At 41.0% G+C, this 14,119-nt stretch overlaps 2 protein-coding genes across 2 annotated transcripts; one reads left to right on the top strand and one right to left on the bottom strand.

Annotated features, from left to right (window-relative positions):
* Window positions 1-3,057: 3,057 nt before the first annotated feature.
* On the top strand, window positions 3,058-5,414 carry egr2b (early growth response 2b). The gene is made up of 2 exons (XM_057358528.1): window positions 3,058-3,386; window positions 3,626-5,414. Exons 1-2 carry the CDS (start codon window positions 3,212-3,214, stop codon window positions 4,699-4,701), a joined length of 1,251 nt encoding a protein of 416 aa, XP_057214511.1. The 5' UTR covers window positions 3,058-3,211; the 3' UTR covers window positions 4,702-5,414.
* Window positions 5,415-7,375: 1,961 nt separating this feature from the next.
* Window positions 7,376-8,767, bottom strand: adoa (2-aminoethanethiol (cysteamine) dioxygenase a). The gene has a single exon (XM_057358695.1). It carries the CDS (start codon window positions 8,531-8,533, stop codon window positions 7,802-7,804), a length of 732 nt encoding a protein of 243 aa, XP_057214678.1. The 5' UTR covers window positions 8,534-8,767; the 3' UTR covers window positions 7,376-7,801.
* Between the last annotated feature and the right edge of the window lie 5,352 nt (window positions 8,768-14,119).

The raw sequence follows: 14,119 nt of genomic DNA, 5'->3' as shown, positions 1-14,119 counted from the left end.
TTGGTGGTATTTGGTTTTTTTTATTGTACTATCAAAACCGGGGGTGCGTGACATATTCAAAAGCAAGCAAACAATGATTTTCCGAATGGCTAATGATCTGATCATGAAAGAATATGAGCACCCTGGTGATCTTCAGATGACGTCTGCGACCCTTTAAAATGTTTTTTTTTTGTGTGTCAATTTATTTAACTTATTTTAGGAATATACTCTAGTAATTAATATTATACAAATCAAGGGAATTTAACTGTTTGTATTTTATTTTTACATAATAATGAATATAGTTTATATGCCTAAAACGAGCCTGGTTAGATCATAAAGTCATTAATCTACTCAGCACAATATACACACCCGTATGAAAGGCGTCTAACGCGAATGCATTTCATACTTCAAATTTGCCGTTTTTTTTTAGAAACGTATACAGAAAGCACATGTATTGTTTTTATTATTTTTAAAGGTATAGTGAAATTAAGTTGTTCACCTCACATCAATATTATGTAAAAAAGGAAAGAGCGCATGCCTCATAGAAAATCTTAAAACAGTTTTAGATTATTTACGCCAACAAGAGCTTTCTGTAAATGTCAGCTGGAAGGGCAAATGCACCATACTGCCCCCTGTCCATATGATGTGACATAACCCCTACTAGCGGAGATCCAAGAAGCTTTAACACATTATAAACAAAACATTCATAACAATAATCGTTTGTTTTAATAATAATAATAGCCTAATCATAATTATTATTATTATCATTATATTAAATTGCAGCTCACAGCTATCTTAAGGAAATCAGGAATATTTCGGAACTAAACAATACGTAAAACACAATGAGCGCGTGAGAAAATATGAACGAATATTTTAGTTTTTCAAACACGGCCTGCATTATTGGGCCATACGCAATACAAATCCACTGCATTCTTGTCGTTTAAGAAAATGTTAGATTCGCACAAAACTTGTGATGTTGAAATGGTAAAAGAAGACTGAAGTGTAAAATGTTTATAGACTGGCGACCACAACACAGTCATAGCGGGCGCTTCGTGATGTGTGGGGTGTTGGAGGTTTAATGGAATAAAAGAGTCTTTCCAGAACATATCTGCCCTGAATACACACACTCAAGCCATTATTCCGACAGTCATAACGCAGACATAAGCCGAAGAGACTTGACTGCTGTTGACAATGACAGTTTATTTATAAAACTAAATTAATTATATAGCACAATTAATTTCAACTACAGTTGACCACTGTGCTTTCCTGTAAAAGATATAAACAGGAGAATACAAATCACATCATACATCACATCAATCATACGCTTGAGAAAATAAAAAAAGTCTTTAGCCTGGATTTAAACACAGCTAGAGAACCTTGTCTAATGGAAGATGGCCATAGTCTGGGTGCAGCAATGTAAAAGGCACTTAAGCCTCGACTTTGGGACATCTAAGAGATCCTGATTGGATGATCGAAGGGATCTAGTAGGATGATATTCCGTCAGTAGCTCACAGAGATAAGAGGCGGCCAGGCCATTTAAAGTTTTAAAAACAAGGAGCAAACTTTTAAAATCCACTCTAAAACGAACAGGTAGCCTGCAGTGTAGTGAGCGCAAAACCGGAGTAATATCCCTCTTTTGAGCCCCATTGAGACTACTTGAGAATACTATTAAACAAGTTTTATAAACAGTTTCTTTACGAAAAAAATGTGATTGTGGTGCATAGTAAGTAGTGCGAGCTTTTGGCATAATAAAACGTGCTGTGTAACATTATGTCACTTTCATCCCTCTGTTTGATGCGGTAATCTATTGACGTAAATACGTCGTAACTAACAAAAGACATTATCAGTGCAGCATTTGAAGCGAAAACAACATTCATCATTTCTCCAACAGCTTCAGGACATTAAATGTCTCTGTTAACTCTATTTGAGAAGACGTTATTATAGACTTAATATGTTCGATTTTTAAAATCTCGACTCTGTCATTGGCTTAAATTCCAACCTCAGCTCTCCTCCCCCGTATAAGAGAAGTTTCTAAACCCACGCGGGGAATTCACTTCTAAAATCGCTTTATTTTGTCGCATCTTCAAACCTCACGGCGGAAAGCATTTCTATTTAGGTATACAGGCATTTGGAAAGATTTAGTTTATGACGTTTTCAAGTATTTATATTCGATGTTTAGTAATAATAAAAATAATAATAATAATAATGTTGAAGTAGCCTAGTAGTAGGCATAATAATGACAATAATAATAACTTTTTAGCCTATGCGTCACGAATTCTCAAGCATTGGATAATAAAGATAATAATAAAGAGGTGTTTTTATTTGATACACTATTAAAGCTTTGGAATTTCGTCACCCTCAAAAGACACAAAAACATACGATTTTTTTTATCGTGATATTGATCACACATTTTTCCAGTAGAACGCTAATAATAGGACACTGTTACTAAAAACGTTTTCCTCTTTCCAACAACACGGGCTGTATTCAAATAGATCTCGCGCACTTTCCGACAGCGCCATTGAAGCAATGTATAAATTCCATGATTGTGTCTCTCATTTGTTTGATTGTGGTTTTCTCATGCTGCTCAGTTGCGTCTCTGTGCTTTGCTCGGCAACACTCGCCACTTTCCGATACTCAATTTCCGGAATATGCTCCATAAATGGGTGAAAGGGGTGTTACAGTTTACCGGATAAAACCATTTATGGCATAAAAATGAACCGGAATTCCTGACTGCGAATGCTACGGTGCAGCAACATATTCGATATTCACACCGGATGCGATACTTTCTAAGACATTTACGATCACAATTGTGTTCAATTAAATACTAAAGTTTTTATCAAATGAAAGAAAATGCAAGTTGTTCATTTTTCCGTGAAGCAAAATGCTTTTCATGCACAGTCGGCTTGTGAAGAGCGGATTCTCCATTGACAAGCATTGCTTCAACGCGTCACTAGATCCGCGACCAATCAGATCAGGCAGCGCTTCTCTAGTTTGCCATATAGTCCTTATTTGGTCAGTGACGTCACGGCACATTGATGGGCTCGCCATAAATACATACTACCAGCGCAGCTCCGCAAGGATCTGTCATTCAAGAGCGCTGAGCGGCGAGATGGTGTCACAGTGAGTTAGTGACAGCTTCACACATGTAACGCTTCTAAAGTTTTGACAACCAAAAGTGACCAATATTTGCACTTTGCGAACATCCGAACGAGTGGCTCACAAAAACTGAACGATGACGGCCAAAACCTTGGAGAAAGCCCATATAGCTCTTGGTGGCTTTGTGCACCCTCTCTCCGAAAGCATCTACTCAGTGGATGAGCTCGCCACGTCTCTGCCAGCATCTGTGACTATATTTCCGAACGGTGATTTGGGAGGACATTACGAGCAGATAAACGGGCCTTCGGGAGGTAAGAAGGACGCGCGCGTCTCACCTGTCTTAACGTGCTTAGTGACTTATTTTAACTTGACTTGTGTGTTTAATATTGAGACATTGTTATATGGATGTTCATGAAAAACGTGCATGTGAGTCAGTCTGTTTATACGTGTGCGTAAAAGTGGAGCTCTGTGCGCTTAGCGCATCCAAGTCGTCTGCTGTGGGATGTTCGGCTCTATCTAAATGTCCTTTTTGCTTGTGTCGTTTCTGCAGATGGCTTGATCGGCGTGGATATGAGCACAGAGAAGCGATCTCTCGACCTGTCCTATCCCAGCAGCTTCGCGCAACCAGCCGGCCATCGCAACCAAACTTTCACCTATATGGGAAAGTTCTCCATCGACTCCCAGTACCCAGGAAACTGGAACCCGGAGGGCGTGATAAACATCGTGAGCGCGGGGATCCTGGGCATGACCCAGCCGTCTTCAGCATCCTCTTCACCTGCGTCCTCAGTCTCCCCCGGCCACTTCTCCAGCAGTCTCAGTTGCACCATGGCACAAAACCAGTCCGACATGGAACACATCTACTCTCCTCCACCACCCTACTCTGGATGCGGAGAGGTCTATCAAGACCCATCCGCCTTCCTCTCCACCTCCACCTGCCCCATCTCATATCCTCCGCCGTCCTACTCGTCCCCAAAACCGAACACGGACTCTGGGCTGTTCCCCATCATCCCGGACTACGCCGGCTTTTTCCAGCCTCCGTGCCAGAGGGACATGCAGTCCATGCCCGATCGCAAACCGTTCTCGTGCCCACTGGAGTCGTTCCGCGTTCCCCCTCCTTTAACACCCCTGAACACGATCAGGAACTTCACACTGGGGGGACCGGTGTCTGACGGACCCAGGCTACCCACAGCCTACACCCCGCAAAACTTGCCCCTCAGGCCCATTCTGCGCCCGAGGAAATACCCCAACAGACCCAGCAAGACCCCCGTTCACGAGCGCCCGTACCCCTGCCCCGCGGAGGGCTGCGACAGACGCTTCTCCAGATCCGACGAGCTCACCAGACACATCCGCATCCACACCGGCCACAAACCCTTCCAGTGTCGGATATGCATGAGGAACTTTAGTCGCAGCGACCACCTGACGACCCACATCCGCACGCACACCGGCGAAAAGCCGTTCGCCTGCGACTTTTGCGGGAGAAAGTTTGCGCGCAGCGACGAGAGAAAGCGACACACGAAAATCCACCTGCGACAGAAAGAGAGAAAATCCTCCGCGTCCTCCGGCTCAGAACGCACCATCACAATGGGCTCGTCCGCGGGCATCTGCTCGTCCACTTCAAGCCAGTAAACTTCCAGCTGGACTTTGCGATATCCAACACTATATAGGCAATAGAACAGTGACCATAATAGTAATAATAATTATAATAATAATGGACTACTCGTAATATATTAAAACTGGGACGACTGATATAGTGAAATCCAACCACAGTGCCAAAAGCCGCGGGGACGCACTTTAAAGGTGGTGCGTGTTGTTTTTCTTGCTACATTTATTTTTGCATCAGTCGCATGCTGACTGACGAAACGCACTTTGTTTGAACATTCAGGCGAATTTTAATCCTAATTGAATAAAAAATAAAACAACCTTAAACCGCACGTGGGAGTATTGTGCACTCGACTCAAGGGGGTGCGTTGAGTGGATGCTGTCGGGCACCTTTCAGCATTTGCCTCTGGAAAAGTTTATTCCAATCTAAAAGAAAACAAACCTTCAAATGTGCAACTTTAACAATGAGCTTGTAACGTGACTATTTCTCCCATTGTCGTGCCTTTCGCCGTGTACATAAACCCCGAACTTTGAATGAAATTGTATATTATCCTTTAATATGAAAGTTTTCGAAGATATATTTTTGTACAAATTGTTTCGTGCCAAAAGTGTTTGTGGTTAAAACAAAGACTGTAAATAGTTAACTCTTGACGTTTGTTCTGTGATTGTTCTGACTGATATAAACGTGTTTGTTTTGACTAAATCAATAATGTCCGAACTACTGAAAATAAAACACATGAATTAAGAAGGTTTGTTGTGGACTGCAAGTGATTTTGTCTCCTTGAATAATGAAGGTGTCAAGGGAAAAAGTGAAGAATATTAGCACGGGGCATTCCCTCCTGAGCTCATTGAGTTCTGACTCATGGTCTCACAGCACCCACTGTGTTGTTTACAGTACACACACACAGGGTGTGAATATTCACACTCCTTCACAGGTTCATATACAGTTACTAAATGTGTGGTTTTCAACATTTACACATTTTTATCGTTTGCAAAAACAATAATGAACCTCTTATGGTCTCAGTTGCATGAAAATCAACAAATAATTGTTGCCACTTTACATGTATTTGTGTGGTTAAAGCTTCCACAAACCACCACATTCGGTTCTGGGACAATTTACATGAGGTATAACTGTTTTGTTGTATTAAACCTTTGCATCCTTTTGTGTTTGTGTAAGTCAATTTCATAATCTATAATCATCTATAGCAAAATTACTGAACTACCTAAAATACAGAAAGAGTGCGGTAGGTTGTTAATATGATGTTCAACTGCTCTTTACTCTTAAATTAGATGCTGACTTTATTTTGTGCATCTTCATTTCATGGCAGTTTGAGGTTCAAACTGCACTCCTAAAAATAATGATGCTTCACAATGCCACAGAAGAACCTTGTGGTTCTTCGGATTATAAAAAGGTAAGAAAGAAATGGTTTGATGTGGAACCAAAAATGGTTCTTCTTTGGCATCGGTGTGAAGAACGTTTCAAGGACCTTTATTTTGATATCGTTTTTTTGGTTGAAGTTATGCTTGAATAAAAACACATGAACTCATGGCACTCAGCATGTTAAACCTCACAGACATCGATCAGATGACTGAACACTGTGGTCTGTGAGAGGACACTTTAGAGTTTTGTCACTTACTGCGTTTTATTCAGTTTAGAGGCTGGCGTCTCCGTGAATGACATCAAAGAAAAAATCACCCATTTAACGTATTACCTTTAGATGTGCAACTCCTACGTTAATCTTTCAGATATTATTGTGTAGGAAACATTACGCCATATTTGACATTAATACGTCTGGATGTCTACAGACATTCACAGTGAAAGTCTGACAGCCCCGGCATATGAAAGTGTCCATCGCTGAACAGAAACCTCATTAGTGATAATACAACTAAAGCAAAGCCGTGTGCATTTTCAAGATGAGAATTTGTAGTTTTCCACTTTCTCCGTCAGTGAATTTTACAGAATGTTTCTTAAACGGACAACAGCTATGATGCGTCACGAAACTGTCAGTGCTGTTTTCGTGCTGTTTCTGAAGGGATACTTGAAGAATACATGAATGTGTCCGTGTCAGCTTTTCCACACAAGCGGCATGGACACACACGGATCTTTCTGGTGTCAGTGAACTTCAGGAGACAAACAGCTTTGGGCAGTTTCCCAGACAGGGACTATCTTAAACCAGGACTAGGCCTTAGTTAAATTAGGATATTTAAGTCGTTTTAAAAACATACTTTACAAAAAAAACATCACTGTTGTTACATTTACATTGAGTCATTTAGCAGACGCTTTTATCCAACGCGTCTTACAGAGTTCAGGGAGAAATAAGCGATGTGTCATACATGTTGTTGTGCATCTTGAGACAAAACAATCACACTGATATATTTTAAGATATGTCAGTGCAAGTTAACATTTAAGTTAGTCTGAGACTAGACTTAAGCCCTGTCGGGAAACCCGTCATGTTTAACAAGCGTTCTGATTATTAACAAATACACAATGAAGAAAAACTCCAAATGTCATTGAATGTTTTTTTTTTTGGAAAGCTGGAATCAGTGTGACATTCAAAAGCATTTTGCGGATTATTTAAAAAATGTTGTATGTATAATTATACAAGCATTAACAAAATGCTTTAAATAGAGCATCACACCGCAAAAGCATTTGTTTGACAAGATTGTTAATTGAAAAATTAAAAGTGATTCAAATAATTTAAATATAAACAAAAATATGAATAGGGTTGTCAAACAAACAGAAGTGCCCATTCTGACCAAGACCCAGTCAAATGAAAAATGTAAATATTAACATTTTAATAGAATTTTAAAGTCATCAAATACAAACAGTAAATACGAATAGGTGTTTGTCTTTTAAAATAAATTAAACACGAGTATTTCATAAAGATATATAGTGTGCACTAATACAAGAGTAAATGCTTCTCAAGCATGAATACAATCATTATTCACAAGAAAGGCCACAGAGAGTTGATGTTGCCTATTTGGCACATCAAAAAAAAAAATGGCACTGACCGAGGGCCAGTTCGGAACAGACATTAAAATCATGTAGTGATGTTTTGAGGTAACAAAAATGGCATTTGACCAAATGAAACCAGAGGCATTAGGCTAGGAGTTCCAGTGTGCATCTCTACACAGAAACCTGAGGACCGGGGTACGGCTCGCCCCCACACCAGAAATCATCCGGCTGGGGGATCTCTAAGAGCCACACCTCATCCTCTTCGCTCTGCTCTTTTCTGCCAGCAGTCTGTAAAACTTTGTAGTAGTGACAATCCCTCCCATCATCGGGGCCATAGGGGGGTGCCAGTACGTCAAGAAAGGCAGCCGGTCCATCCACGGCATCTATCTCGTGCAGGTTGTCTTTGGCAGGACTCAGAACGCAGGGGTCACTCTGTGCGGAAAACTGTCCGGAAGACCTGAGCACCGCTCTGCTCACAGCATCCCCCTGCCTCTCGTGCTCAGCCTCAGCACCAGCAGCTTTATCCAGCTTGTCGTAGCATCTGATGTCGACCTTGCCGTACAGCACCTTCAGCATGCCGTTCATGCCGGGGTGGTCGTGCAGGGGTATGGACGCCCCGGGTTTGAGCAGAAACACCCCCATGCTGAAGGCATCGGTCTCACAGATGTGCATGTACGTGACTGGAGCAGACGGAGGCTGCTTGGACGATGCGGAGAGTTTCTTAGGTGGCGCAATATTCAGATCTGCGGCCGTGATTTGGGACAGGAGACTCACGAGCTCCATCTGCTGCTCCACAAACACCTTGTTGTCCACGTTATTGCCGGACGATGGGATGTTGTTGAAGGTCTGATTAGCCTGGCTCGTTATCTTCTGGATCACCGAGATCTTGCTGTTCTTCGGCATGTTTAATGTATGACAACCACCGCCAGCCGGTGGATGACCGGAAATCTGCTGGCTCGGAACAGAAAAAACAAACTCGCGACACTTCTTATGCTAAAGGTTACGATAAAAACAAGTCCATTGCGGTACAAACGTATATTATAGCGTCGCGACAAAATCCACAGACCCGCATCTCCGCCACCCCATTCATGACTGTCGGACCCACACGTCCGCAGCGACTGCGACTGCGCATGCGCGAACACAACAGCCGCATGACGGCAATTGTAGTTTGGTTGCGTCCGTGTTTATAATTTAGTTTTATTACAATTTGTTAATATGTGAAAAAAATCCACATGCAATATGAATACGGTCTGTTACTTATTTCATAATAAATGTTTTTTTTTAAACATTTCAGCAGTTCTGTATAACTGTACAATTTAACATTGAATGGTACTACAATATCCAGCAATCGCCTCATATTTGTCCGTCGGGCCATTCAACCCTTTCCCTTCCCCCACATCTTCAACACACAACAACACATCACAGATCCACATCACCGCATGATTTAGTACGAGTCACATTAGTCAACTAATCCAGCAGCAGCAGAGAATGTGTTCCAAGACATTTATTGAACACTACAGCTACCTTTTATTTACAATTTTTTTTAGCACAACCTATATTAAACTGTTACACAAAGGGAAAAGTGAGTTGGCTAGTTTGAAATAATTTATTAATATATAATTGATGTATTACTCTGCATATTGTCTGTTTTCGAGCCATTAAATACAGATAAAGTCAGATAAAAAAGCATCCTTATGCAACTGACCCATTAGGAGTTTAGCACAAACACATGTTTGTGTATTCTAATATTTTCTATCGTCAAGCAGAATTTTTTTAGGGTAGGCCTACATCAAGCGCCTCTGAACCCTTAACATAATCTGAGCTGGATGCTTTATACACTTTTGTGTATCAACTTTTTATACACACGCATTTGGCATGTGCTTTTATCCAAAGCGACGTACATTGAATTATACTGTACGTTTGTATGTGCAATCCCTGGGATCGAACCCATGACATTTGCATTTCTAGCACCATGCTCTGACCACCGAGCTACAGGAAAGCGAAGGTTTATTGTTTTTGTCAGACCGGTGTTGATAAGCCGCAAGACGTGAATGGAGCGAGCCCAGCTCTGACTCAGTGAAGTGTGTACTCAGTACATGCACCTTTGTGCACGAGCACCTAAAGACCATCCTCTTGAGAAATAATTAGACCCTCTCATTTACAGGCACATCCAAATATCACTTCCGTTTGGGGCATTCAATTACATCTTCTTTCAGCAGCCGGAATATGGAGATCAGACAAATAAGCAAGATCTTTCCATCCATTTCAAGCTTAAAATCTTTCATCATGGCACAGAGATGATGGAGCAGGTGTATGTCAGTGTTTTCCCCACAGCCCCATCATACAGACATTTATGATCAGTACTATTATTAAAATGGCCATGATTCTAATGATTCACTAATGAACGAAAAACTAAACAATAGACACATGTTTGTTGTTCAGAAAAAGTTGTGATCTTAATGTTCCTAAGAGAAAAAAAGGAAAGCAATTTTTGGGCACATGGACCCTTCACCTGCTTACACACCGCTTGGATTTATTTAACATGACCAAATGTGTGTTACTGTGACATTTCAAACATTCTGAATATCCCTTTGAACAATGGCAGTTACTGGTCATCCGGTTTCGGTTTTCTTGATTTGGAGTAAAAGGTCAAACCAGAATTTTTTGTTTGGAAAACCCTAATGTGGTCGAAAGCGTACATATTGTCTTACAAGTCCATTACTGTTATAAACAATTCCTTGGGTTTGTATGTGTCCATTAGTACTCAGAGTAAGCAAGTTTTTCCAAGAGAGATGCAATGGTTCTCAGCAGATAATGTCAGGGCCACAAGAAAGGCAACATTATGCGGCGATGTTTAAAATGTGCATGACTAACATTGCACAGAGGTCAAACAGAATGGAGTTCATACATCTCCGCTTAATTCCAGCCAAGAATCTTGAATGAGCCGAGCAGAGGACAATAAGACTTTCTAATTTCTCAAACATCTTGCGGTGAACGTTGTCATTGTTGCTGTGAATCTGCAGTCTGTTCTGTTATGATTGTTGGTACACGCGTGCCTTTGTGAGAGCAGAGTCCTTTATTCCTTCACAAATGAGACTCCATTGAGTTCTGCGAGCGATTGGCTCAGATCATAAAAATTCATGTCTGTTCTCCACAGAAAATATCTGCATGCTTAAGAGGCAAAGGGCAATAAAACTGTTGTTGTTCTTTACATGCTGTTTAATGCATGGCTTGGATGATCTGTGCGTTCGGTGAATGAGCGGCTGTCACACAGGCAGTATATCTGCGTAATCTATACGTCATCGCTCCATTCCTGCAAATTCCAGCTACACACACAAGCAGAACATGTGTTTACATGTAGTCATCATGCAAATCAACATCACTGCATGCAGAATAATATGCTTAGGGTAGATGTTCCATTTGAGAAATGGCGACGGCGCATTTAAAAGTCCAAGAATTTTTTTTTCTATGTGTTGTTAATAGTCATCAGTTTATCCACCTGTTGCCCTCATTATGGGCTGTTTCCTCATAATCAAGTAAACAAATTTAGGAATATTATCAGACAAATGAAGTCCATATTGTTACAAATCTATACATCCCACATAAATGCTTACCACTTTGTTTTTTGATCAAGATTAAGAAACAAAAATAAATAGGTATATATAGCGTGTTGTCTTTATTAACAACAAAAAGAATAACACGTCTGTAATGGAGCAGTGTTGGGTAAGTTACTCTGAAAAAGTCATTAATTACTAGTTACTAATGACATATTCAACAGTGTAATTAGATTACTGTACAAATGACTCTCTCCAAAAAGTATTTAGTTACTTATTGCTAGTTACTTTCTATATCCTATATCAACCTTAATCAGTTAAGTGATTCAAGGATTGACACTAAACGACTCTTTCAATTCATTCAAAAAAATTATATAACTTTTATAACTGACCAAAGAATAACACATTTTAAATGACGGATTTTAAAGTTAGAGGATGTCAATTCCACTATTGCACACACATATTACACACAGTACTTTTTCAAGGGTAAAGTAATGAAATTACAGTAACTAATTACTTAGTAACTAGTACCACCCAACACTGTAATGGACACACAGATGCTGAAGAAGATAGATATGTCAACTTAATGCATTGGTGTCATGGTGTGAAATGAATGAGTTCACAGAAGCTGTGGGTTTTGAGCAACAGGTCCTGACAATAACGCTAACACACTATATATCACAGACGGGCTTGATCTCTGAGCTGGAACACAGTTCACATTCAGTCTGAAGTAAAAAGAATGAGCACTTATTACCTGCTGGATCATAGACACGACATGAATGATGAACAGCTGGGAGACACCGGGCCTTTGACCGAGAGGACAGTTTTTGTTGAAAAGCTTTTATTAAAGATGCAGTCTGTAACTTTTGGCTCTCTGTGGCTATCACTGTTTGAAAACGACACGTCACCTTGCTCTGCTTCACGCGTGCTGATGTCAGATGACAACAAACTACAAAATCATAACCAACAGCTTATAAGTCATTATAATGAAAATAAAATTGTGAATCGTGTAATGAGACAGTTTTCAACACTCAATACCTGGTTTAGGTTTATTTTAACCAAAACAAGTTACAGTTTGTAGATTTAAAAGATTTGTTATGATGCCATTAAAGCACATGAAAACGTGACAACACCACTCCAAAGGTTCATGTAAATATCCTTGAATTTCAACAAAATCAAAACTCAGGAGTGGCATGAAGTCACCCAGCAGTAATGTGAGAGACTGACAGCATGACAACTGTGAGAAAAATCCGGATTATCACATAAAAACAGAATGTTTGAGCATTTCAAACATTTTGCAGTATTTGAGGTCTGATAAAATGCACAGCATCTTTTCACCTGTTTCTCCAGGTTGCATTTTCTGCAAATAAGTGCAGCAAATAAAGAAACAAGATTTTTATTTGAAATTGGGAAGAAATATTGTTAGCACTCCACAGAATGAAACGAAACGTTTATCTTATTTTTCCGCAGCTGTATATTAATGGAAGATCATTTGTGTGGGAAGGAATATCATCTCTCTTTGACAGATGTTGCTCTTGGTTGAGTGAAAAGTGCGGAGCTCTGAGGTAGACACAACACAAACACCTGCGTGACTCTATGTGTATGATGTTCATGAATGTGTCTTGATTCATCTGCATCGCTTACGTCAAAGTGTCTCTCTGCTGATTGGCTGATGGGAGGTAGAGAAGCATCTAGAAATGCACAGCACCAAAGTGTTCATTGTGCAATAGCGATATGTGTTTATAATAATATTGGATGAGTTTGACGATTTATTCCATGCTGTCTGCAACCCAATCCACGAGCTATTGGTTTAGATCTGAGATACGGCCTTGAGCGTTTCTTCCGCACGCACAGCGGCGCGAGGCAGGTCTGTAAGGTGAGCCGGTGGTCCTGCTTTAATCCACCACTTGTTAAGAGGGTCTCACTGTTATGGAATGAGGCCGGGGGGGTGGGGGGTGCCAGAGTCACTTACAATGTCCACCCCTGTCAGCTCCGAGAGGGTCTCCATTGCTATGCTAATTTCCCGCTTGTCGGCAGAGGCCGTCCCAGCTGAGGTGGACGGACATACAGGGAGGCAGCAGCGGGGCAGGAAGGAGCTCTCTCTGCCCTTCAGGGGGCTTTCAAGCTTTGTGAGCGAAATGATGCACGAGACAGCTGCTCCTATAGACGCTGCGGAGAACACAACAGTGAGGGTAATTTGAGAAAAAACACTGTCTCCATAATGGTGACTGATAGCCTTGTCCTGTCTCCCTGTTTTTGTTGAGGATCAAGATTGAAGCGGGCCCTTCGTATGAGCCACCTCATCCGGCTGGCGGTTTACGTCTGCTGGGCACGCTGCCTTCGCCAGTGTCCTCCCATCCAGACCTCGTGAAAGTGACAGCCGCTCACAGGCTCTGATTCCTTCGTGACATTGAGAGGCATTCCTTGCATTTTCCTTGCATTGTATCCATATCACAGGTTGGGAAACTCTGGGGATGGGGATGGAATGAAGGATGTACGTGTCACTTTCAGCTGTTTGTGTCAATTTACTTCCTCTCTGTGTGATCCGAATGACGGATCGATTCGTGACACCACTGATGGTTTACCGTGTACAGGTGTAACGAAAAGGTTGACGTGATGAATCATTACCTTTCTTTCCCAAAGAGACAACATAGAGACACACTTAACTGATCAGCGTGGATAGAAACCTTACACACGTTTGTGCATCCAAACATTCATCTCTCCGGCTCTTTCTATACGACTCGTATTAATGCTGGATGCTGATTGGTCAACCAGTCACTGCTGATTGATGTCGTGCCGTATGTGCGGGTACCAAGCCGTACGTTATATACAACCTTTAAGAGTGAGTAAATGTTGGTAAGTCAGAAACAATACAGTAATAAATTGTTTAAAAATCAAGTTATTGTAAGTCTTTCATACATTAAAACTCTTTTGG

Source organism: Triplophysa rosa, linkage group LG18 (genome assembly GCF_024868665.1).
Source record: "Triplophysa rosa linkage group LG18, Trosa_1v2, whole genome shotgun sequence".
Taxonomy (NCBI): Eukaryota; Metazoa; Chordata; class Actinopteri; order Cypriniformes; family Nemacheilidae; genus Triplophysa; species Triplophysa rosa.
This window is presented reverse-complemented; position numbering and strand designations above follow the sequence as displayed.